Genomic DNA, 27,084 nt, shown 5'->3' with positions numbered 1-27,084 from the left:
TAGGGCTGCATTGTGCCTGCAAAAATAGTCTGGCTCCATCCCATTGAACAGTTAACACTAAGTGAAATACATTCAAGAACTCAACAAAAATGGCCAACTCTTGAATAAGGCCCATGGGCCGGACTGTAACAGTGACGGGTTTCCGGTTCCGATATTATCCGTAAAAACCACACCCTTATTCCCACGGTTACCTGGCAGTAGAAGACGAGCAGCGGGGAGCTGTACAGGGCGCGGTTACGCGTGGTGGAGATGGGGATGATCCAGATGAGGAGGGACCACAGGAGGAGCACAAAGGTCAGCCAGCTGTGGTAGGTGATGCTCCAGACCTGAACGGGATTGGACAAGAAGTGGTGACATCATTTGAAAAGGAGCCAATCAGCAGGTGCTACAGTCATGCTGCTTAGAGACAAAATCCTGCTTAACGTTTGTGCTTAGTACCGATCAGTTGAGTACCAGTCAAGAGCAATATATATATTGCATGATATATTGGCTGGTAACCTGATTTGGCTGAGCAAATATTTTTCTTGGCCTAGCAAATTTTTGTGCTCAGCAGTTACATAAAACTGGACCTCAGCTTGCAGCCCCTACAGATGGTACACTGCTGAACACAACATGTCCGGGACAAAGCAGAGCATCTTTCAGAAAAAGTGAATGATTCTACCAGCAACTTGTCTGGAACTCGTTCCAGATATGATATTGAGACAGGCCCTTACATGTAGCTGAATATATCGCTTAGCAGATTTGAATGACAAACAAAACACTTTCCAAGACCTTCTGGCCATTACCCATTTTTGTTCAAGCACATATTTTCTGCGCTTAGCCAATGTCAATTAATGGTAGCTGGGATCTACAGTCCCGCATCCATCAAAATCCTAGGTTGTTTGACTTTGGTGGATTGGTATAGTTAGTGTGAAAGGCATATTGGAACATTTGCAGTTATCCCAAAAGTAACCTACCGGTACTGAATTATTATCAAAAGGCTTACTTGGATTTAAAGATCATACTGGTACTAAACACCCCGTGAAATTATTTTACCTGGCTTGCTGTCATTTAGAAGTCAAGACATGTAGGTGATTTTTCAGTGATCAGTCACTTGACTGATTTTTGGAAATAAAAAGTGCAATGGACGCTATTGTATTTCATGATCAAAAGGCTACGCATAGTTTTTCACAGTTTTCTTGAAAAATATAATATCCACTGAGCTGAAAGTTCAACACGTTAGATTTTGAACATTCTTCTGTGGATTTTGAGTGGTTTTATTATTGGAAATGAACAAAATGCATAAAAAGCCAATGATCCTACATGACTTCAAAAGGTTTTTTTCCACTAACCATCATAAGGATGAGCGCCGCAATGTAGCACTGCTTGGTGACGTACGCCACCAGCGTCGCAAACGGCGACATCTTATGTTGTCCGTCCTCTGCTTCCTCCTCGTCTGCCTGTTGCTGTAGCCCCTCCACTTCCTCTCCTGGCTTACCCGCGCTGGTCGTGGATGCCTCCGTTGGGTCCATGGATTGGTAGGATGGGCCGGACTCATCCATGAGGCGCTGTGGGCGCGGAGGGGTGAAAATGAATTGAGGGTGAGACACAAATGGCAAAAAAAATCCAGTTCAACATGCTGTAACAGATTATAAATCTGCAGACATTTATTATTGTTATTTATTTGCTAAATTCATGCGCAATTATTTGTTATTCCAATTTTTTTTCTAAATAACTAAATGTCTCCAATTGTTTCCATCTTTGATAAACATAAACCATAACCTTAGCATGGCAACCTTTCTTTTTTATTTTTCAAATTTGGAGCACTTCTTTGAGGCAGGATACATGAGAGTTAAAAGTGAACACGGCGAAGAAGTTCATTTATTTTCTGTAAATATTGGAATTTTCATGAATTGGACATGTGAAATGAAACGTTGCAATGTCTGAATATAACTTGTACATGTACATGTATGTAAACATTTGTGGCAGTGTTTTTGATGGCAAGTTAGTAAATGCATTTTGCGTTATAGTAAGCAGCATACAAAAGAAAATACCTGTTATTCGGATTCTGTTTGAAGATGAAAACATTAGAAGGAAAATATTTTACTTTTAAAATATTCTGCAAGTGAAACTATATAATCAACTATTGCCCAGGCAACATGTTACTATTGCCCGGGCAGTATGTTACTATTGCCCGGGCAATATGTTAATATTGCCTGGGCAATATGTTACTACTGCCCAGGTAATATGTTGATACTGCCCAAGCAATATGTTACTATTGCCCGGGTAATATGTTACTAATGCCCCGGCAATATGTTACTATTGCTTGGGCAATGTTACTATTGCCTGGGCAATATATTACTATTGCTTGGGCAATATGTTAGCCTGGGCAATATTCCAAAATAGACAGGAAACAGGCAGACTATTGCATACAAAGGTGGAAGGCAGAGAGCAGGCACTGAACTGAGGCATGAATGCACATTGAACAGCAGCAGAATGAAATGAAAATGAACAGAAAACATGCAGCATGCACAGCGAAATATGCTGTTTGTGAAAACCATGCCTAGTCAACTGAACCTTCAAGTGAATTTGCAAAGCTTGCAACTTACATCTTGTTAGTCTTAGTTTGAAAAGCCATTTGCAGAACATGGTCTAAAAAAATTTCAGTTTGTTCAGAAATTGACATCATTTCAGAGGTTTTTAAATTGAAAACAAATTACCCCAAATTTAACTCATAATGCTCTATTATCTTTGTATATTTATGATACAGAATTCAAGAAACCTCCCAAGGACAGATTCGAATGATCATTTTATTCTTTGTACTCTAGGAAAGGTCATTAGTACATCAGATATCTACTTTATCTATACCAGATATCCGTGGAATATGGCAGTCTTTGTAAACTTGTCTGTGGAACAGAATTCTCTTTTTGATAATTTTTCAGTCTCAGCTTGCAAAAAGCCAGTTTTATTGGTATGCAAGCACGTTAAAAGAGCTTCTAAAATAAATCCTTTCTCTCAAAAACAACTGTCCAATAAAACAAAACAAAAAGGCAGTAATGTCCAAATTCCAAGGGGAAGTGTGACCTAGCGGTTAGGGTTCGTGACTCATGATCAGAGAGTCAGGGGTTCGATTCCAGCTGCTGGCCATACGTTGTGTCCTTGAGCAAGCCACTTCACCCCCACTTGCCTCTCTCCACCCAGGAGTATAAATGGTTACCAGCATTAGCTGGGGAGTAACCTGCGATGGACTAGCATCCCATCCAGGCGGAATGGAAATATTCTCAGTCGTTTCATGCCACTGAAACCGGAGATAAAAGCCGGCCTGATAGGCCATATTGGCTCGGGACAGACTTAATTACATACTTACTATGTCCAAATTCCACTATGTTAGGGTTGCAAAGACTACCATACTTCACATAAGAATCAAGTTGGCACTTTTAAGGATTTGCAGACGCACACAATCAGCAAACATAGGACTGCTAAGGCCAGTCTAATTCCAGAGATGTCGCTGTACATGAACATGATGAACTGAGGCAGTTTTCTTACGAATCTCCCTGATTCCCCTAAAATCCACTAATTATCGAAAAAAAATTAGCTCCTTGTTTGGGTTTCACACTTTGGAGTCAGAGTGGCTTGGTTCTGCCTTCTTAAACCTCGCAGAAATGTCTATGAACCCGCCCCAGCAAATTTGGAGGAATCTGGGAGGAAAGGAGGTTGAAGTGGGATTTGTGTACCATCACCTCAAAAAAAAAAGAATTCTCGCATTGTATTGAAGTTATGACCTGTTTCCATATCACCACGGCAGAAAGTGAAATGGAAAACAACAGAATTTGGAACCGAATTTGGCAAACTTCACAAAAGGTGTCAGTGATTCTAGAATTTCAGTCAAAAAACACGGCAGTGGCATCTCTGAAATTGACTAAATTAATCACGGCAAGATTTACAGGGCACATCATGCAGGCCATATAGGAAGGGAGACTTTAAAGAAGATAATATAATATAACTTTTCAAAAAAGAAATACTTGCTTTTGGGGACGACTGTGGGATAATAATGATGGAGAGCAAAATAAAGCAAAATTAACTTTCAATTTCACTTAATCAAAATTTATAAAATAAGTAACAAACTCTACTTGTTTTTCCAAAATTGGATACAGCACAAATTGTACACAGGAATACTTTTCACTAAAATTTGAACGAAAAACAATAAAAATGAAAATATGGATTTCACATCCAAAAAAAAAAAAAAAATCTGCTGACATTGGGAAGCTACCGGTAATCATCCTTACTCGCAGCTGAGAAGCTGAATTGCGAAGGACACGCCTACAACGTGTTCAAACCGCAGGCATGTAAAGGCGCCTTAGGCAGCCAGCCATACGACCCATGTATGACCACAGAGCACAGCCAGAGATCGAATGTGTTTGATTTTTTCGGAGGGAGGAAAACCGGAGGGCCCCCCGGAAAAAAACCCTCGTGGCACAGGAGATAATCAACGAATAACTCTACTCGCATATGGTCCAAGCCGGGAATCGAACCCGAGCCACAGTGATGAGAGGCGAGTGCTTTACGCACTAGCCACCCATGCCAAGTACTTGTTGCTCATTTTTTCAGATATCTTGTTTCCATTTTTTGTGCATATTTTTTCTGGGGTTAAAACTTCCAATACACTGCTACAATTTGAAACTCAACAAGAACATGTTCATGAATGAAAGAAACCATATGACAACTGAATGTTAAATGGACACAGACATTTACCCACAATGCAATGGGGGAAAAATGTTAGCAGAAAACCGAAGACATACAAACCTGTCTCTGCGGAGAAACCTTGATGAGAGAAATAACCATGACAACCAGATTGAAGAGAAATTGAAAACAGAACAAATGTGAGACACGGCACATGTACAAAGTAGACATACATGTACTTGAAAGACTAAGGTGATTATGGGATTTGTGTGAATTGTTGCCTTTAACTCCAGAGTAAATAGTGCCAAATGTGACAATTTTTTTATTGTTATACATTTGCTGCCATTTTGCATCATGCATCTACATGAATGTGTTCCTCTTTTGGCGATCAGCTCACAGTGTTTAGGAATCCAATTCATGCCAATAAGAATGAACACGAATATAAACAACGGATTAAAAATCACTTCCTAATTCCCAAAATTCCACACTCTCTTTCCAAATTCACATACACGTAGGATTTACTCAAAACAATCCAAAATCATATCGTGTTCTTGTATGATGTGAGATTGGATTGCAATGAGCTAATACAAGATGTTAAGGGGAACTGGGATGAAATGTAGAAATTTAAAGCTACACTGTATAGTCCATCATTTGCAGCCATCCGAAAAAGTAACTGGCGTATTATTGTTGAAAAACATACTTGGTTGAAAGATAGTAAGTGGACTAAGCTCCCTGTGAAATTAATCTTTCTGGCAAGCTATCATTTTGAAGTAATCAACGAAAGAAGGTCTTTCCATCGTAGGATCAGTGCGCGACATCGCCTATAGCTGCAATTCAAAACAATTCAAAACATGATTCAGCAACTTTTGATTTGAAATTGAGATCCTAGAATGCTGTTTTTTCTCGGAATATACAGCTGAAGCTGAGTTGAAACTTCATCAGGTTAGTTGTTCAGTATCCTTCTTTAGATTTTGAACACTTTTGTTGCTTCAAACAAACAAAATACACAAATTACAAATGATGGACTATAGCTTTAAACTCGGTGAATGACCGCATACATTCCGAATGCAAAAACACATCATGTCCTATCCCAGTGACAGAAAACAGTCGGGTACATTTGTCAGGCTATTCCAGTGTGAGGATTGAATTTTAAATTGGCTTAGCTGGGCGTGAGCCAGTGTATGCGTGCCTTACAGTTTGCCGTACACATACGTGTATGTGCCCTCCGGCACATACTGAATGTAGGTCGCTCTGTGCCCTCCCAACAGTTGTTGCACAGATCCCACTGGGGGTTGTGTAAAAGGGTAATGATCAGGTGATGATGTGGGTGAGATTTTATCGACCGACAACAACATACAGGAGTAAGAAAAAGACAAACAGCACGACGTTGAGGACGTGAGGGAGTGTAAAAACAGAAGGGGCTCAGGAATAAGGTTAAAAGTTGACAAATATTGGACAAAACGTGACACGGGAAAAACCTCAGAACATACATGTAGACAAACAGTTAAGCAGTTGGAATTATTACAAGTGAAACTGAAAGATAAACAACTAGTTTGAGAAGGAGAGAAAACAAAGTGGTAAATAACCTGAACTCAGCAAGGTACACTTATGAAATCTTTTTGAAAAATAACACAATGAAATTAAATAATCTAGTAAAAAAAAAAAATACAGTGAAAGTAAATACAACCCAATAAATGTTTGATTAAATATGGCTATTAATATCGGTTTATTACAACAGTAAAGAAAAGATTAATTGTCAGTAAACTCAATTAGCAAGATATTAACGAACCTTTTCTGTGAGGTGCTTCGGTTTTATTGTGACAAAGTCAGCACCAATTGTAATTTTTTTAGTAATTATCATATTACCAGATGTGATTACTGAGTGATATGGTGCTCAATTCAATTTGTTTATGAATTTGAAACTCAGCCGCTATGGTGTGAAAATGAAATTTTTGGTGGGATAAACCAGATGTGTGTGGCTGTGAAAATCTGATTCTAAAAATGCCAGAAAATGAGAAGTTTGCTTTCTATTAACTACACATGTAGCAAAGCAATGATTTTTTTTTTAATATTTAAAAACTTCCAAGAAAATATGGATAGTTTATGTTGAAAAGCATTTTCGGAATATTGAAAACAAGTTCATGAGATGGAATTTAAATGGTTAACTGACAGTGTCCTTCTATTGATTTTTGTTTAAGTTGGAGACGTTGGCTTCTAATGCCAGCTGTCTCCTATATTCTCATCTTTTTACCTTTGGCCCTTTGGAAAAGTCGTAGACCTCATCAATATCAATGTCATCAATGTCATCATCAGTGTCACCGTAGTAATGTTTCTTGTCTTAAGACTTAGCTATGTCTTACATCTTACCTCTTTCTCTCCATGTTGTTTGCGCTGTTTCTTCTGCCTCCTTACAACTTCGTGATCCTAGGAGCAAGCATGGCCAAGAAAAAAAAACATTTGAAGTATTGGGAAAGAGATAACACAGATACCTACCCTCAGCAAAGAAGTTATATGGCTTCCCCATTTCAAGGACTTAGTGAGGTTATGTGAAACAAAATCATGAACATGATTTGAGCCAGAAATATTATTACATCGATATAAGTGATAACAAAACCCTCCATTCATTCAAAAATAAATAAGACAAACTAAAGGAGTCATCAATGTCAAAGGAATATTAAAAAAATGTTAACAAAACACTATTAGGCCAAAAAAAAAAAGTCTCCAGTTTCTGGTATGCGCGCGCGTCGCTGTAGCCATGCGCGTCGGCAAAATGAAAAAAAAAAATTTTCAATGAAAGATGATGTCTCAAAACCGCCAAACTCACTGGTTTGACTGGAATCCTGCTGCTGCAAAATTTTAATGTATTTTTAGATGGAGTTATGGTCGAGAATAAGCTTTATGTGGCCTCTCTGGACTCCCAATCCCATATAGGCCTATTTGTACTAAGTTTAGTCGGGCACCATTTGCAGTCATCACACGGCATTTGAAGCAAAAAAGTCAGGTAAAAAAAAAAAAAAAGCCGCGTCGCCGCACCACTTTTTGGGCTCCATACCAGAAACCGGAGACTTTTTTTTTTGGCCTTAGCCCCCTACACATGATTTCATGTAAGATTAGGCCAAAGTTTAACCAACAAATAACAGCCAATGGGAAAGTATGTGAGTGAACCAATAACCTGTAATCAAAGGAACTAGAGAAAAATATTTAAAATATCTAGTTTTAGTATTTTTGTTCAGTTAATTCATCCATGTACATACCACCAACTGTAAATAGTACAAGTAAGTCTATTTGTCAAATATTACACAGAAATGCATACTGGTAAGGTACATACAGTATCAGAGGAATATGAATTATTGTGAGTTTGTATTCAAATATTTCGATATTTGACAGAAGTTTCGATATTTGACAAAATCTAAAACTGTACTTCATTAAAGGCAAGCCATTAACATACAAGATCCCGTCTTGTCTCTAACTTATGTACATATACCGGGTCCTTGCTTAAGCTTTATCATATGTAAACAAGTATCTATTTTAAAAGATGGAAGAAATATCATCAATTCTGCAATCTGCAGCATATTAGGTAATTCAAGACTTTGCACAAGATGGGTTAATCATAAAAAGCAACTTGAGCTAAGCTCTTTCCTTATCTAAATAAGAATCTGATGTTACAGATTTGAAAAGTCTTGACAGTGACAGTAAATGATGAATGCAATCATTATAGATGCAATAAGCCTATCTGGATGCATTAATGAGGGCTCTACCGTCTCTGTCTTACAAATGGTTTATTTGATTAGTGGGGTGGTGACAAGCAATGAATGCCAAATGGCCGAGGTGCGTTAAAAATTACATGCATGTAACGAGCTTGCAATTGTGCAGGGTTCAAATACTTGTTCAATGAAGCTCTACCGTACATACATGTACAAATGTACATGTACATGTACATTACCGGTATGTCATGTACATGTAGTAACACAGCTTTGAATGCAGGGCCACATGGATCACTACATGCAGTGGTAAGAAAAGTTGTTTGCTGTAGCACCATGTGGTAAATCTCTTTTTGAAAGCAAGCCAGTCAGTCTCCTGGCGACGGGATGTTTGAAACATTGACTTCCCTCCGGTTCTTTTCAGAACCACACATACTCACAAAAGAGATTTACCACATGATGCTACCGCAAACAACTTTTCTTAAATTACCTTTTCACCATGTAAAAAAAATACATGCATGGCAGCATTCGCCACAATTGAAATGCTTTTTTTTGTGGGCCGTTCCCCAAACTTGTCTTTGTTCAAAGGGCACTAGTCAAAAGCCATAAACCAGTATGCCATGTACAATGTACATGATGTAGCCTGGGATCCCGCCCAAAGTATTGGCAATGCTGCAAACCTGAGAAAAAGCAAATTTGGATCAGTCACTCAAAGAGGATACCGTACGGCTTTTTATTACAAATTTTCAAATAAGCCACCAAGAGAATCTTACCCATGGTACTTGGGGTAGGAGGGGGTCCCATATGTGTGACGTTGGATACGGGAAGTCTATGATTAAGAAGACGACGATCAACTTTTAACAGAGATGAGGGAGGGTATGAACTGTCACACATATGGCACCCCCCTCATACCCCAAGTACCACCCCGGGGGAGGATACAAGCGGCCAGACCACCATCTAGTGGCCGCAACAGGCAACAGCGCCACCAACCGACTGGTGGTGCTTTGTTCTGAAGATGACTAGTGAAACTAGTCGAAACGTAAATGAAACTACGTTAGTAATTGGCTGTGTTTATAGAAAATTCATTTACAAAGTTGAAATTTCCAACCAGCCTGATGAATTTCTTTCATCAGATTCAGCATGGCCAGGTGAGAGTGGCCCAATTGAAATTTACACCCTTTCACTTAATTGATTGTGTTTCTGGATCTAGGGACCCAAATGGAATGTGGTAAAAAGGAGTGGATTGAGAAATAGTCAGGCTTTAATTAATGTAATATGTACATTGTGATTTCATTGAAGAAAAATACATTAAACAGTTTTAATTATTTGTTTTATCGGTATATAGTATACATCTGTTTGTAACCCTCACACTGGTCAATGCAGGTAACTACAGTCCATGTATACACATGTACACTGCGAGCTGGATAGCCTACAATTGGAATTCCTTAAATCTCCATTATTCCGTAAACAATTTATGCATACCAGCACAAATGTACATGTAGGCAGTTACGTCTGACTGTTTTTCAATACTACTCGGTACTTGTGACTTTTGAAGAGTATTATAAACCATTCACAAAAATCTGTTTGCAGTTTGCTTCAAGGGAGTTTGAAATTTACATAAATGAGTGAATGGATAGATGTACAGTCAGAACAATCTTCTAAAAAATCTTTCAAAAATAAACATGCACCTGAAAATGTAAATTGCAAACATGTATTTTGGCTACACAAATGTACTGTTTGCTCATTTGATAGAAGAATTCTAAGCCAACATGCATATCTGTGCTGTACTGAATAATTCTTTATAATAATTAAAATGGATTAGCCTGACGGAGATTATACGCTTAGCAAGTTATGGTGCTGAATAAAAATCTGCTGGGAACCAGTCACAGGCCACAATGAATGACATTTTGGCCGGTAACTGTTTTCCATGCTTAGTGAAGGTCTGTGCTAATTAGGAGTTTTGCGAATCTGACACCTGATTAGCTACATATAGTATCCAGCAAGCATGCACAGTATCATATGCATTTTGGCAACATATATGGAAGGATCAAGTAACACTAAAATTTCTCTGGCATTTGTGAAATAATACAAGCATGCTTTATTTAACATCGTGCTTGCAGGCTGAACGGAATAATCCTTTGAGTGAGTGGTGTACTGCTCATAAGCATACTTGATGTCTGACAATCAAGGTCCCTCGCCTGACCCTCAGGCGTTCTGGACAGACTTCAATTAAAAATTAATGAAGTTGGCTCCCCATTGCACTAATTAGTCGGGGATATCATCAAACCCTGGAGGTAACAAGTGTGCGTGAAGGATTTCACCCTGCAAATTACATACATGTACAGTATGTACACTGCATGTACATGTACTTCGGGTTCACTGACTTTCATGTGTATTATTTTGTGCAAATGAACTTTAGGTAAATGTAGGGCATTGACCACGCATTCAGTCATGAATCAACAGGCAGCAAGATGCAGCATGCACATAATGCATCATGAAACCATTCTGAATTGTAAATGTAGAAAAACAAGATGCAAAAATAAAATAAGAAAATATTAAAGTTTTGTCTATAATGACTGAATACCTTAAAATAATTTAACAGCAAAGCACCTATACATGTATCCATGGAGACTGTGTAGTGATTGTATAGTTTGAAACTTTCTAATTTACATGTACTTGATTTATTCCTTAACCCTAACAGAACTCAACCCATCAAACCCCAACAGCATGTATTGTTGGAATCTGTCAGGATGGGTACAGTGCCCCTGAACTGACAGTCTTTTACATTGGGTTGGCACACCTCCAGAAAACTAAGTCAGAAATATGTGTGCGCAGTTTCCCATATGGTGTTGGAATTTGCCAGGATGGGTATGGTTCCTTGTAAATCATGCTAGGGAGTTAGGGTTACAGATGAGAGAGGTCAATGTCAAGCAACTTTTAAGTCACCAGGGCAGCATTAATTCCCAGGGTTCATATCTGGGCCTGTGGATCAGCAAGGTCAATGTCAAGCAACCTTAAAAGGATCCAGGGTAGCATTAATTCCCAGGGTTCGTATCTTGGGCCTATGGATGAGAGATATCAAGATCAAGCATGATAAGAGGATCCAGGGTATCACTTATTCCCAGGGCTCATTTCTTAGCCTCCAGATAAGACAGGTCAAGGACACAAAAGCTTTGCGATCCAGATTAGCATTAATTCCCAGGACTCGATCGTGGACATGTGGAAAAGCGGTCAAATTTAGACAGGCTTTGAGGATCCACGATGGCATTACATGTACATTGTAATCCCCAGGGTTCATATCTGACCCTATGGATCAGAGAGGTCAAGATCAAGCGAGCTTAAAGGATCCAGGGTAGCACTTACTCCCAGGTCAAGGAAATTGATTCTTTGTGTTCCAGGTCAGCAGTAATTCCCAGGGCTCAATAATATACATGTTGGAAGAGAGGTTAAAATAAGACAGGCTTAGAGGATCCAGGTTAGCATTAACACCCAAGGCTTACTTTTTTTATATGGATGAGACAGGTCATACGGATGAGGGAGGTCAAAGGTCAGACAAACTTAAAGCATCCAGGGTAGTATTAATTCCCAGGCTTAGAGGATCCAGGGTAGCATTAACACTCAATGGGAGAGGTCATATGGATGAGAGAGGTCAAGGTCAAACAAAATTAGAGTATCCAGGGTAGTATTAATTCCCAGGCTTAGAGGATCCAGGGTAGCACACCGGTATAACATCAATGCTTACTCTGGATGGGAGAGGTCATATGGATGAGAGAGGTCAGGTCAAACAATTTTAGAGCATCCAGGGTAGTATTAATTCCCAGGCTACCAATATCCCATGACCATGAGAGAGATACAAAATCTAAAGATCCAGGGCAGTATTAATTCCTGGAGCTCATTCCTGGGCCAAATTGGGAGGAAACCCTATTCTTCATATGGCCTTCATGTATAAAAATTCAGTCCAGTCCCAGGTACAGATAAGATGTCATGGTCAGGAAAGTTACAAGATCTAGGGTAGCATTAATTCCCAGGGTAATATTAATTCCCAGGCTTCATTGTGCTCTGCAAGGAGTAATAAAAATAACCTTGAGCATTGATGAACAACGACAACAGACCTTACAATCTTTCAGACAATGACACATGTATACAGTAATGAGTATTAGGCAGTGACGCCAAGCATTGATCTATAGAAAGCAATTTTGCACAAGGCCGGTAATGACTCAGCATGATGAATGTGCTCATTAATATCATGCATAATGGAATTGCTATGGTAAAAGGTTCAAGGAATATGTAGGACGCTTTGCCCTATGGATTCTAACAGTGTTTATCTGCAAAGGGCAAATTTAAACAAGATAATTTTACATCTCCCCGATGAAAGTCTGGGGGCTTTGTTCTACAATTTGTTCAGTGTTCAAGTTAACGTTGACCACGAGAACTCTTATTAAACAATTAGGTATAAAGCCACACTGTGAACATGTTTGGTACCGTATTTTGACTCATGGATTTAAATATGTTAAACATTTAATACAAAAATACATGCAGACTGTATATTTGTTTAGTTACCCCACAATTAAATCTGTGATGTTGTTAGTTGATGTGGATTTGAATACCATTAGTCCAAAGTTAAGTTGTTAACAAAACAATTGTGAGCAAAATAATACTGCAAATGAATTTCTGCTTTGTTTTGTGCAACATTGATACTAGATGGGATAATTTCTTTTTCTTTGACACTACTTTGAAAAAGCAGATCACTTAAAAGAGGAAAAATTAATGAGCATGGAGATGAACTGCTAATTCAACAGAATACACTTGTTAATATTTCTGATAATTTTTTTTTTCCACTTAAAAGTGGACAAATTAATGTGCATGAAGATGAACTGCTAATTCAACAGAATACACTTGTTAATATTTCCGATAATTTTTTCCAATGAAACTCACCTGTGATCTGGCGATACCATTAATATACATTTCTCTGATCTGTGGTGTAAATCAAGTCATGCATTCTAAACGTCAAAATTTCATTCAACTTGGAAATTTTAGTTCGTAACCAGTAAAACTAATTTTGCACTGAAAATGTATACTGTATTAAAAAAATAATAATTTTTTCATGGACACATTTTTTTGACTTAAAAGATGTCCTTAGACTTGCACGTTGCCTACAATGAATTTAGCACTTGTGATCATGGGTGAGCCAGTTAAAAAAGATAATTTAATACATTTACCTTCCAATAAAAGGAGTAAAGAAAAACATTACTATTAGTCATTCTTACTCTTATTGCTAAAATAATAAATAAACTTCCCAACGAAAGAGAAAATAATATAGCAAGTCCGAAAAAAAGTTGCATGCAACATCATGAGCAAAAGTTCTCAAGCCGTCTTTGCCCTGCAATGCGTAACATACTGAGGCCAATTTCATGGCGCTGCTAATCACAAAAATTTGCTTAGCACAAAACAGTATGGCTTAGTAAGAGTAGGTTACCAGCCAAAACTTCATGTGATTTTCATGCTAAGCAAAGAGCAGCTGAATACCAATCACAGGCAATATACATCACGAGAAAATTTGTTTGGTAATCCTGTTTTTGCCAAGGAAGACTTTTCATGCTAAGCAAATTTCTGTACTCAGCTCCATAAATTGTCCCCAGGTCTCACTGCAATCTATAGCAATTTATAAGCAGAAATGATTGCCAAACAAAATATCTGTGCTTAGCTACAAATCTGCTGCAGACCCATCACAAGAAATCTGCTGCAGACCCGTCACAAGAGATGTATTCCCCCTGGATGAATTTTTGGCTACTAATTAAAAAAAAAAAGTGGCCAAGCAAAAAATGTTTTCTGTGCTCATCAATTTCCTGAGCTTCACCAATCAGCCCAAGTCCTTACACTGCAGAAACCTAATCCTGCTACGGCCTCTATTGTACTGTACATAGTGAGCTGTCAGAAGAAAGCTGTCTAATTTATGCTATAAAATTGATTTATTTTTTTTATTAAAGAGTGCACACTAAAAAAACCCACCTGTTTGAAGTATTCATATGCACATGTAATAATTCATTGCCAAAATGTACGATGCTACGACACTAATGTTTGACATAAGTGTACACTGTGTAAATATGGAGACCCGCTTCCCCCCCCCAAAAAAAAAAGGGAAAAGGAAAAAACATTTTTGTTGTCTGATTTGTTGCATTGGCTAATTTTCCAAGTTTATTTCAATGACAGCTCCTCTGTCATTTACAGTGGTCCACGGAAAGGTATGTACATGTATTGAAGCATCAAGGCCAGGGTTAATTTCACAACGTTTCAAAGCTCAAATCTTTCCAGGCAAAACTCAAGGCAAGCAGCAGGCAAACAAGAGACCCATTCTATGCGACTCATGACACAAATAACCACAAAACCTACGTCTTCATTTTCTAGTTCGCTATCGTAACAATAACTGTACTCAGTTTCACAATACAGAGACAATCGGACGTTGGTGGATCGTTTCTGAAAAAAGCAACACAAAATTACTGATATTTCATTCTTATTTTTGTCTATTGCTGTCTGCTGAGTTAAAAGACTCCAACCAACGTAACTGTCACAAGAGATAACTTCTCCCTATTACAAGGGAGAGACTATTTCTCGAATATATTGATTTCCAAACATTGATTTACTTGAAAGACTTGGTATTTTTTTGGCACAAAATCAATTTCAACCCTTTCAAAATATCAGGAGATCAGCCAGAAAGACTAGTTTGCAAACATTTTCTCATTTTTTAGCTTTTTTCCAGGTGGTACTAGAAGGCAAAGAATCTGTTTCCAGATCATTCCAAAGAAATTAAAGTCCACAGAAAAGGTGAAAAATCCCTTCAGAAATTCAGAAAATCTGAAATAAAAAAAAAACTTGCACTGGCTGGAAACCTATGCCGACACGTCTCAACTTTATTAAGCTGTGTGACATGCTCGTGAGCAGGGTTCCACTTAAAAAATGTCTTCTAAATTTATTCACCAGATTAGTCTATGGGCTCCGTGCACATGTACCGATGCCTTCAAACAGTAAGAAAGGGCGATTTGGGGGACACCACTGAAAGAGACATTTGAACACTTTGCCGACGTCTGACACTTGGCTTTGTGCACATTCAGAAAAAAACAAGTCGTGCGTACTTTGCGCGTGAACCAGTGTGTGCACGCAGTGCGCCCCGTCCACAGGGCTCGCAAACGCGCTAAAAACGCGCCCTCTCTTGTTCGCACACGGAGACCACAGGCGAGTGAAATTCTGAGCCAAGCCGCTTTCAGATCAGCAGCTGTTGCCAATTTATAGCCATGGGGCAATTAGCAGCTAACAACTTACCGGTCCATCAAGCCAGCATCGGATCAGAATGGCCAAGTAGAAATAGAATATCAGCAAGGCTCCCGGGTTGACGTAGACCCACCAGCGTTGGCCGCCGACAAAGTCGATCATCCGCGGCTCGTCACACTCCGTGGCATCGATAATAGCTTTCAGTCCAAACAGTCTGGGATAACAAAATGAGCATTAATTAGTTGCCATTCGTGATTTCCGCTTTTTCTTTTTTAGTGGAACATTGAGAACTATGTACAGTAATTCACCTATCGCGGTAAATCACATTACAATCGTGTCAACGCAGCTTGTGAAATGTTGTCCAATTACATGATATACAAATGGAGACAAAATGCAAAATTGAGACAAACAAAGGTTGGTGTACAAAAACTCCATAGGGTTGTCTAAGGGGCGTGGCTAACTCGCAAACAGCGATAGGTCAATTGTGGCTTGGGTCTAACTTCCTCAATCCTGCAAAAACCTCCAAACTGCCTGATAGATATTGGTGAAACAGTTAGGGTTTGGACCCAAATTCCTCCAAAACTTACAGATTGGTTTGCAAGATTTGTCACTATTTTTATTAGTATCTGTTTATGTCCATTTCCAACAAAACAAGTAAAGGAATTGAAGTTCAGATATGAAACTGGTAGTTGCTACAAGTTATGCCCATTTATTTATTATTTTTTTGCTTTACATGTATGCAAAGGAGTCGTAAATTCAATTTAGCTGTCACTTGATTCACTTTTTACTTCTAATAATGGCCCTAACCCTAACCCTCCTCAATCCTCCAAAGTCCTCCAGGCGGTTTTGGAGGATGAAGAATTGAGGCAGTGGGTATCCTTCATGTGAACATAGAGTGCATGTAGGCCTACACGCAAGTGCAAAATTAGATTGTGGATGGTTCCTAGCAAAAAGGGTCTAGCAGGTTAGGGTTACCAAAATTTCAGCAAGAGAGGGGGAATCTTGCTGTTAACCCTAACCATCCAAAATCCTCTTTGCAAATTGGAGGAATTTGCAGTGATTGAGGCTATACATGTACATGGCAAAAGTGTGTTGCTGATTTCCTAAGACACACTGTGTCAAGGTCTTGGGCCGGACCTTGTGTTGTTTATGCTCAGCTGTGCATAAATTTAGGCCTTGATTATACTTGAAATCCTCCACACTGAACCAGGATGTCACTGGCTCTTCCTCAACATATTGACAGTGATTGCTGGAGGATGTTGCAGGATTGAGGCAGTGGTCAACCCCCAAAGACCACATTCAAAAAATAACAGAGGATTTTGCAGGATTGAGGCTATATGCTATTTTACATGAAGGCAGTTGGAGGATTTTGCAGGATTGAGGTCACATCCTAGCAAAAAATAATGCCTAGAGAGTTAGGGTTAAGAAAGTATCACTATTGCAAACAAGTCTGGAAAAACTGCACAAATATAATTGGTGTTTACATTTTTGTTGCAGATTTTGTTCAAGATTGACAGGTCTCTTCACTGAGGCTTCATGTAATTCTTGGTGAATGACAACAGTCATTACACTTTTTCAAGGTCATCACACTTTACTTAAAACTGGCGAGGTGGAAACTGTTAATTTACTTTTGATCAGCCAGCCATTCCTGTTGTTTCCTCGGTACACAACTTTCTCATTTGACGTGATACACGTTACACTTCAGAGGCAAAAACATTGACTTCAACATGTACACGTACTATAACACTGCGGGTGTCTTTTCCTAGCATATGGTCCAATTAAGCTAGCAGACTGATGTCTAATTTAATCCAGTATTAAGTTTACTGTGGCATGAAAAATATATCTTTAATGCACACACTATCCATGAAATTATGTGATATTTAATCTTGTTCTTATTTTTTCATGAAAAGTGCAAAGACTTTAGTTTAATACATTACCAATATGTGAGCCAAGTACAAATGTAGGCGTGTATTGTTAGAGTGAAACGGCACAACATAATGTGTGAAATCAATAAAATTGTAAGAAAGCATGTGAGTTTAGTTTTAGAGCCAGAAATGAAAGTAAACACATGTGCTTAAATGAAGAAAAATATTGTTTGGGCAGGCCAGTAAAAAAAAACCCCAGAAATTGGACAAGTTTGTTGATATGATGTACAGCTGCAATTTTTTTCCTCATAAATTATTTACAGAAAAGTCTACATAAACATATTGTAAGCCAGTGGTTTTAATAACAGATTAAAAAACATATGAGCTTTCAAACGACTGAATTGGATCAAATGGAACACAGAGCAATTTATATGTACGTGTACTTTAAACAACTGCATTGAAAACAATATGCTTTTTCAGATATCCTTCAAAAATGCAGTAATACTGTATAGAAATAAGGACTGCTTTCGTTACTCAATGTACCCAAAGACTATCCTGGAATGGAATCAACTTCACCCTAACATCCGCTCTGCTCCTGACATTAAGACTTTCAAACTGGCACTGGACAACATCAACATTCAAGACCTGGCTTCCATAACCCAATCAAGAACTCACACTTCTAATTATAGCTGACCCTGACCAACGTACAATGACAACCTTCTAGGCGTTTGTATGTTTTGGAACAGAAACAGAAACAGAAACAGAAAAAAATACAAAAACTGGCATAAATTCACCTTTTTTGAACATACAGGTACATGTAGTCTGTCCAAACTTGAAACCTTAAAAGACTTACAACAATTACCCTCAAAGATGGCTGGTCAATAGACCATTATCATGTTGCGGCCATCTTGATTTTTCCCATTCAAATCAACGTAACCAAAGCGAGGCTGGAAGGAAAAATAGTCTGGTTCCTTTTCGCAGAAAAAACATTCATCATTCAGTATTGTTATTGGATGGAAGGAACATGACTGAAATGGTTGCAGCACGATAAAGGTCTATACAAACAGTACATAAATGCAACTATTGTAAATATACCTACTGTATTTTCATTTGTTTTTAATAAAAAAATATTGATAGAATATGGACTGGTATTTTGCCTGACACAATGCGCTGCTTTTTAAAAACAAACAATTTTGTAAAAATTGATATGGTTAGTCTGCATCTCATTTTGACAATCAAGTAAATTAGGTTGGACGAAATTCCAATAGATTAAATAAAGTTCCCCACCTGGCGTAGAGGTTCTCTGGTGGTAACCCCTCCTGAAAGAACGGAAACTGGTAGAGGTACAAGGCGAAGATATGAGCGCCGCAGTACAGCAGCCAGACGATGCACACATGGTAGAACCGCCGGCCCCACGACCGGTAGAATGACCACCAGGTGATGACCACGAGGAAGGTCACGAAGTAGAAGCCCGAGGTGGCCGAAGGGCAGATGACCGCCGCAAACGCGCACAGCAGCATGGCCAGAAACGACTGCAAACCCTCAACGACTACCGACTTGGGCCTGGTGCGTCGTTCCACCACCTCCCCGCCTCCAGCGCCTTCCGCGGACTGTTGGCTCTCCTCGGAGGGTCTGGGCGGGGCAAAGAGCTTCTTACAGATGACGAAGACGATGATGGTGACGATGAGAACGACCACATCGGGGAGGATGAGGCGGCACACCGACGCAGCAGATAGCTCGTTCAACCTGATGATTCGGTGAAAATACATTTCAAAAGTGAAATGTGTACACAAACATCACAGAACTTTTCAGTTTTCACTTCATAAAATAATACTGACTAAATTGTTTTTTGGTACTATTGTAAACATTAGTAAGTTTGCTTGAAGGTTTTCTTTAAAGATTTCCCTCTATATATTGAGCCACTAAATAGTGAATATTGATTTCAAAATTAGTTGATAAGGTCAGGCTATGGTTGTTCCTCAATTACACATACATGTATTTGGCTACGGCTAGCTGTGCCACACGTGTCTATGAGAAGTGGCTGCAGCCATTTTCATATGCACTTGTGTAATTGCGGCCACAGCCAAGTAATACGGCTGTGGCTATGCTAAATGTACAAAATGTAAAGTACCGTAGTATTTGCCGTAAGGCAGAATGAGGCCAAAAAAAAAAATAGTTCTGCTTCCGATTACATGGCATTTGAAAATAGAAGTAGGGTAGGTAGGGATTATTTTTTTTTTTGTGCAAATTTTGTTTGTGTACGATTATATGGAAGCTTCAGCGTGAAGTCAAGGGTAAAAGGTAGAAATTGATGGTTTTGGGTGTTATTTTCTCATTTTTCCAATAAAAAAATTAGGGTACGGGCTGTCAGAATAGGGTTAGTAGGGAAACCGGAAGCAGAACTATTTTTTTTTTTGGCCTGAGTTATGATGTCTCTTACGCCTGATAGCCAAGCTGTCTCCATATTGGCTCGGTTCCATTGCCTAGGATAAGAAAACAGATCATTAAATATTCATTAGTCTCTAGAATATGCGAAGCTGATGGCAGAGTCTCATTCTCATATTTAAATTTTTTTTATACCTTGCAAAAATTTGGTAATCGCATTTCAAAATCCCACATGTTAACTTCATACTACACAACTAGGACACGTTATGTATATTGTATTCTGTTTAAAAAAAAAAAAAAATCGGTAGCAGGTCAAAAAAGGTTTTTTTTTTCTCAATATTGTTAAAACATAGATTAAGATCTTCCCCTCTGATGATTTAGTTTTTGAAAACAGACTTTCCATAATGTTGTCTCACAAAAGTGAAAAAAAAATGGTTTTTGAATTTCTTGAACTGCTAGAGATACCCTGTACAAATCTTTCAATAATCACCTTTAGAGGTACGATTACCTGCTTATTATGGTGTTCGGTACTTACATAAGGCCCAGTTGTGTCCGTACGGAGAATCAGCGGCCAGGACAATTTGAAATACTGCCTGGGTGAGGCAGGCAAGGACGGCCAATACGAGGAGGATGATCAGGTATATCCCCGTCCTCCCTGGAGTGAGAAACAATCAGCAAATTATCAACTAATGATCAACAAATTATCAGCAAAATATCAGCAATCACCAGCCAGGGCTGTTTGGAAAATTGCATTTGTGAAGCAGGCAAGAAGAGCCAATATGAGGAGGATCAGGTACTGTATATCCCGGTCCTCCCTGGAATAAGAATCAATCAGCAAATTATCACCTTGTGATCAACAAAATATCAGCGAAATATCAACAACAACTATTTGACTTATATGGCCCGAGTGAGGTAGGCAAGGAGGGCCAATGTGAGGAGGGTGATCAGGTATATCCCTGTTCTCCCTGGAGTAAAAAACAATCAGCAAATTATCAACCGATGATCAACAAAATATCAGCGAAACATCAACAATCAGCAGCCGGAATAATTTGAAATATGGGCCGAGTGAGGCAGGCAGGGAGGGCCAGTATGTGGAGGGTGATCAGGTATATCCCGGTCCTCCCTGGAGTGAGAAACAATTAGCAAATTATCAACTAATGATCAACCAAATTTCAACAATCACCAGCCACACTCATGGCACGAGTGAGGCAGGCAAGGACGGCCAATACGAGGAGGATGATCAGGTATATCCCGGTCCTCTCTGGAGTGAGAAACAATCAGCAAATTATCAACCAACGATCAACAAATTATCAGCAAAATAGCAGCAATCGCCAGCCAGGGCTGTTTGAAAAATTGTATTTGTGAAGCAGGCAAGAAGAGCCAATATGAGGAGGAGGATCAGGTGCTGTATATCCCGGTCCTCACTGGAATAAGAATCAATCGGCAAATTATCAACTAATGATCAACAAATTATCAGCGAAATATGAACAATCAGCGGCTGTGACTATTTGAAATATGGCCCAAGTGAGGCAGGCAAGGAGGGCCAATGTGAGGAGGGTGATCAGGTATATCCTGTTCCTCCCTGGAGTGAGAAACAATCAGCAAATTATCAACTAATGATCAACAAAATACCAGCGAAATATCAACAATCAGCGGCCATGACTGTTTGAAATATGGCCCGAGTGAGGAAGGCAAGGAGGGCCAATATGAGGAGGATGATCAGGTATATCCTGTTCCTCCCTGGAGTGAGAAACAATCAGCAAATTATCAACTAATGATCAACAAATATCAGCGAAACATCGAGCAGCCGCAACTATTTGAAATATGGCCCGAGTGAGGTAGGCAAGGAGGGCCAATATGAGGAGGATGATCAGGTATATCCTGGTTTTCCCTGGAATAAGAAACAGTCAGCAAATTATCAACCAATGATCAACAAAATATCAACCAACTATCAGCAGAATATCAACACCAATCAACAGCAACAAGTAAAATATTGTTGGAGTAAAGCAGGTAAGGAGAGCCAATATATGCAATATTTTTTATAAGGAGAACGATCAGATATATCCCGGTCCTACGTAGAGTGAGAAACAATTGGCGAGTTACCAACAAATCAATGTAAGTCTGTTTCATCAACAAGATCTTAAATATCAGCATCTTACCGGCCATGTTGCGACGGCTTGGGTTTGGCATGAGGGGTAGCACCAATAGGCAGAGCAGATACACACCGGACAAGGCATTGTAGCGTAGTAGTGAAGCTGTAAAATACAAGAAAAAAATCTTAATTCTCTTACCTCAACTCTAGAATTACTTACCTGAATAAGATGGAATTCAAACAATGCAACATTAAAATAAAGACAATATTTCGGCTCGTCTCCAGTAGGTGACGTTCTGAACCAATATATGTTTGCCTCATGCAAAGAGTTATGTAAGAACCAATAATGTACCCAATTTATCAACTGAAAAAAAAATAAGCAATATTACACTTGTTCTGTAGTAAATAAAGACTGCTACGCTAAATGTGATGGACAATGTGTTAATTAGGCCCCCCCAAAAATAGTTCTGCTTCCGATTACATGGCATTTGAAAATAGGGTAGGTAGGTAGGGAATCTGCGTGTAGTCAAGGGTAAAAGGTAGAAATTGATGGTTTTGGGTGTTTTTTTCCTCATTTTTCCAATAACAAAATTAGGGTAGGGGCTGTCAGAATAGGGTAGGTAGGGAAACCGGAAGCAGAACTATTTTTTTTTTTGGCCTTATCAATGTACAATGTACTTGTATGTACGTTGTATACATTCATTGTGCAAGTACATGTATGTACCTACCCTTACATTCACAGTCGTTACAGTTTTAGACAAGTACAGTGCGTACTGTACATATGTATTTCAATGTTTACATTTTTTTTTTTGTATTTCAGTTGTACTTCAACATCTATGTACAACCTACATGTAAATGTAAATTTACAGTGTACATTACTAGATTGTTTAGTTATCAGGCATGCAACTGAGAATTAAGAAAAAAACGAGGAAACTCCAAACCACACAAGACTCTGTACAGTATTTTTCAATTTGTAATGGCATTCATGAGAAGTAAAAAACGAGGAAATCAGCGGATCCGAGGAAAAGTTGTATGCCTGAGTAATGCAAAAAAAAAAAATTAAGAAAATCCTTCAAAAAACTTTATTTTAACGGATCTAGGTTTTACATGCAAACTTGGTTTATAGGTTTGCTACATGCACATGATTTGCATATTGACTACAATACACTGATCTCACCAGTCAGAATCACTGGTCCAACCACAAAATAGAAGAGTAACCATGTAACGAAATATCTGGACAGGATCCAATCCTTGGTCTCCCGACACCAGCGGGCCGCGCCCCGAGAGGACTGCGCCCAGCTGGACTTGATGGATCGCCTGACCCGGCGCCACAGGTCTCGGAACGCAAGATCGCTCAGACTTTGTCCTGAGGTTAAAGTTGTTGTATCGTGGGCGGAGAGTTGATCGGGCTCCGTATGGGTACGGGCCGGCCGGGCTCGGTCATAGATGTCATACGACTGGTCAGCTGGCTCATGATTTGTCAGTTTGGTACCGCCACCGATGTCCATGGATGGATCCGTAAGGCTGTACTCACTCCCTCTGCCCGGTCTGGAGGTCAGATTCACCAAGTCCGCCTCATCAGCCGACGAGGCATCTGGACTGACAAGTGGGGTATACTTTCCTTTCGCTGTCCCAGCCATACTTTCCCTTAATTTTCATTCATTCAGAACAACCGTGTATCCTTTTAGGCTCCAGCTTTTGGTCCGCTTGGCCTTTGCGGCGTGACAAGCTTCCAAACTATCAGCATTCCTATATGTCAAGCAGGGAATACCTCTAGGGCTATTAATCACTGAAATGACAAAACATGGGCCTTCTCAAAGCAGCAGCTCCACTTTGTTTGTACACTTATTCATCAAGAGAGCTCAACTACTGCAACCAACCCGTTTCTCCACGAAGACAAACTGGTATCGCACCGTCTACATGCAAACTGCAAATGCTCACATGCAGAACCGGAGACTATCATGAGCCAACAATGCGTATTTGCCTATCTCCCAGCTTCTGGCAAAGTCCAACAACGTCAGGTGGCTTAGATATTATAAGCAAATACTAATTAAACACCAAGCCCCTGTGCTGTACACATGTATACAATTCAAAGTTCAATGTAAATTTGGTCTGCAGAAGCCATCAGATCGCCTCTTTCATCAATTTTGTCTTAAATTGGAGAACCACTGGGAAACCTTGCCTCAGGGATATCATCTGTCGGTGGTGTAATCCAGTGCTTGTAGGCCAATCAGCTTGAAGGTGGGCCTACTCAGGTAAGCCTGTTTGATACTATCTTGTCGGTTTGTGTGTGTGTCAAATGTGAACTGCGCAAAAGTGGCTGGCTTGTTTGTTTCGTTTTGCTGGTGGAAGCATTCGTTATGCTCACAAACGGTGGTTGTTTCGTTTTGTTAGTGGAAGCATTCGTTATGCTCACAAACGGTAAACACGGTGCAAACGTTACACATACGTGTGTGAAGTGTGGGTGTACAAATGTATGTACATTGTACAAGTAAAGCATACAGTCAACTAAATTACTAATTAAAAGTGCATATGTTCTCATTCTCTTAATGATTAAAGTAAGAAAATGTGAAAGGTTCGACTCCCAACCCATATTTCCTCCCTGTTTATTTTAAATAGCTTTTGGCAAGGGCTTAATTGTCAGTACAATCGGATGATTGGTAAAATGAGCAAACCGTTTTTATCCCCCATCAGATTCACTGAAATCCAATTCCAGTGTCGTGACCCACCCTGCTTTTATTTTTTTTCCAAGCAAATCAGTGCTTTTTATTGAAAAATAGGCAATCCCACACTAATGGGGCAAGTAGGTCAGTTTATGGATGTTGGATAACGGGTAAAAGATTAGCTTTTCATAAGTTTTTTTTCCCTACACCTTGCTAAGTTGAAAGTAACTCAAACAAGAAAATGCAAGAGATGATACTTATGTATATATTTTTATTTGAGTATATATCAGGTCTTTTTCTGTGTTATATGTACAGAACATGGACAGACACACTGCAAGGAAAAGGGTGCTTACATGGCTTAGGACAAATTCAGTTTCTAATACTACAGGCACTTTCATCGGACATTATCAACCCATTTACATTGCTACATGTATCAAGCAAAAAATATGACAGTTTTTGCACTGGCTTCAAAGTTATGATGTGATTAGGGTTACGTACGAACTTCACATTGACTCCGAGTTTTCTAGGTTTTGACTGATGGCATTCCTTCAGGGAACATCTTCTTAAATTTTATCAGACAACATTAGGGGATCATTAAATTATATGCTTACTTTGTGACTTTATCTAAAATGTCTGTCCTTCATTACGTATACCTGTATAACACTTTTTAAAACAATATGCGCCATATTTTCTAAAAATATAAAACCAGTTGGTCCTAAACCCTTTGCAGGTGAGGATATTTGTTCAGAGCTTGCAATGTTTACAGCAACAACTGAGAGACCAAGATCCTAGTTTTATCATCAAAACTCAAAAGTTTTTCTCAAATGTCACACTTTGGGCCCACTGAATTGCCCAAATACAATCATGTTCTTGAGGAAGGGTTTCCAATTGCTCACTGTTTTCACTGAGAAATCAGAAGAAAATTATCTTATCATATCTATCTGATCTTATCATATTATTAAAAAAAAATGATGTTATTTGTTTTTTATCCCTGTTACATGTAAAATTTTGTAAACTCAAGACACATTGTTTAATGTCTCCAAGAGTGATTATGCAAAGTCGGATTGTGGATGTCAAAAAAGGCAAATAGCTTCAAGCAATCGCTTTATGTACCGGGTATTACATTCAATGACTTGATTTCTACCTGTGGAGCTGTGTCCCCATAACCCAGCACCCAACGCATAACCCCTCTGATCTCATCAAGATTGACAACGACAGAGGGGATGATCTCTACAGCCCCTCCTCAGAAAAAGCATCTTGAGATCGTATCACTCCCAGCGTCTCATCACTGCTTTAGCACCACACTTGACCCAATGGCGCGGTTTGTTTCTCCAGGTTTCTCCATAGTCCAGCTGTGATTGCTACTGACAGTGGAACATCTGCTCTCCGCTCCATTTAGAGCTCCTTCAAGAGGTTTGCGGGCTGCTCAGCGAAATCATCGCAGCATCCCAACGCAGCTTGAGGCATTGTGTACAAATTTCTGAAGCCCCAACATTGCAACTGGGTGCATTTTCATGGCTTTGCGATCGATGCACAGAAATGTCCTAAACACGAAAATATTCGCTTAATTTAAGAAAAACCCAGTTACCAGCAAGAACATTTTCTGATTTTGCAAAAACGGCTGGAAACCAGTTCTGCAAGCAACTGCATGGCTATTTTAACTCGTACCCTCTTTGTGTTTTACTTAGCAAATCTTGTCCATGCTTAGCATAATTCAGTGCTTCGAAGCTCCATGATACTGGTCAACAGTGCTCAGCCCCACCTGTCCACAGATCATATTTCACAGACTACTTTAAAACTAGTCTATTTTAGGACTAATCCACTTCTGTGCCTATAGGAACTGGAGGTCACATTTATAGAATGTTATGTGGGTAATGAATGGTTCAAAATCTATACCTCAGTGTATCATTTATCACTACTTCACAAGCTGATGTACCGGATCATGATCGGCTAGGGTGTATTTGTGTTGGGGTTTGAAATGTAGGGAGGATCTGTCACCTGGGTAAATTTGTCGAAAATACAGTAATAACTCCTATAGAAATGCAAGTCCAAAGGACACAAAGTAACAAACTTTAAGCCCCAATGAGCTAACAGAAACTGGTATATTATCCTGTAACAGTCAAATTGAAAGTTTTGTTTGGGAGTGTCATCTCTGTGGAAATTGGTGTTGGAAGAGTAAGTGCATGTTGCTAAGACTGTTTGAGACAAACTTTGCACAATTGTGAACATGTTGCTTGCACATGCTTTTGCTTTCATTTGTTACATGAGATACACAATGTATGCACATGGGTGAGTTGATGCAGTACAGAATCATACAAGATGTAGCACATGTGATGTACAATTAGGTAGTATGCTGTATGCAATTATCCATAGTTGTTTTAGTATGCCTAAAATTGAAACGTATGTAAATTTACAAGCACAACAGAAAATCAATGTAACTAGAGGCGTACTAG

At 39.2% G+C, this 27,084-nt stretch overlaps 1 protein-coding gene across 6 annotated transcripts in view; it reads right to left on the bottom strand.

Annotated features, from left to right (window-relative positions):
- The window catches only part of LOC119738860 (piezo-type mechanosensitive ion channel component 2-like), an 83,848-nt gene that overhangs the window by 50,845 nt on the left and 5,919 nt on the right, over window positions 1-27,084 (bottom strand). For 3 of the 6 annotated variants that reach the window (XM_038213829.1, XM_038213834.1, XM_038213830.1), the window contains exons 2-11: window positions 22,036-22,131; window positions 20,412-20,531; window positions 19,932-19,974; window positions 18,779-19,237; window positions 15,678-15,840; window positions 13,296-13,334; window positions 7,027-7,083; window positions 4,006-4,017; window positions 1,332-1,547; window positions 192-326 (exon numbers count right to left, since the gene is read on the bottom strand). In XM_038213829.1, the coding sequence (XP_038069757.1) occupies window positions 192-326; window positions 1,332-1,547; window positions 4,006-4,017; window positions 7,027-7,083; window positions 13,296-13,334; window positions 15,678-15,840; window positions 18,779-19,237; window positions 19,932-19,974; window positions 20,412-20,531; window positions 22,036-22,131 (1,340 nt within the window). The remainder of the gene's footprint in view (window positions 1-191; window positions 327-1,331; window positions 1,548-4,005; window positions 4,018-7,026; window positions 7,084-13,295; window positions 13,335-15,677; window positions 15,841-18,778; window positions 19,238-19,931; window positions 19,975-20,411; window positions 20,532-22,035; window positions 22,132-27,084) is intronic. The other 3 variants (XM_038213831.1, XM_038213832.1, XM_038213833.1) reach the window with 3 other exon arrangements.

This window comes from Patiria miniata, unplaced genomic scaffold (assembly GCF_015706575.1).
Source record: "Patiria miniata isolate m_02_andy unplaced genomic scaffold, ASM1570657v1 HiC_scaffold_3, whole genome shotgun sequence".
In the NCBI taxonomy this organism is placed as follows: Eukaryota; Metazoa; Echinodermata; class Asteroidea; order Valvatida; family Asterinidae; genus Patiria; species Patiria miniata.
This window is presented reverse-complemented; position numbering and strand designations above follow the sequence as displayed.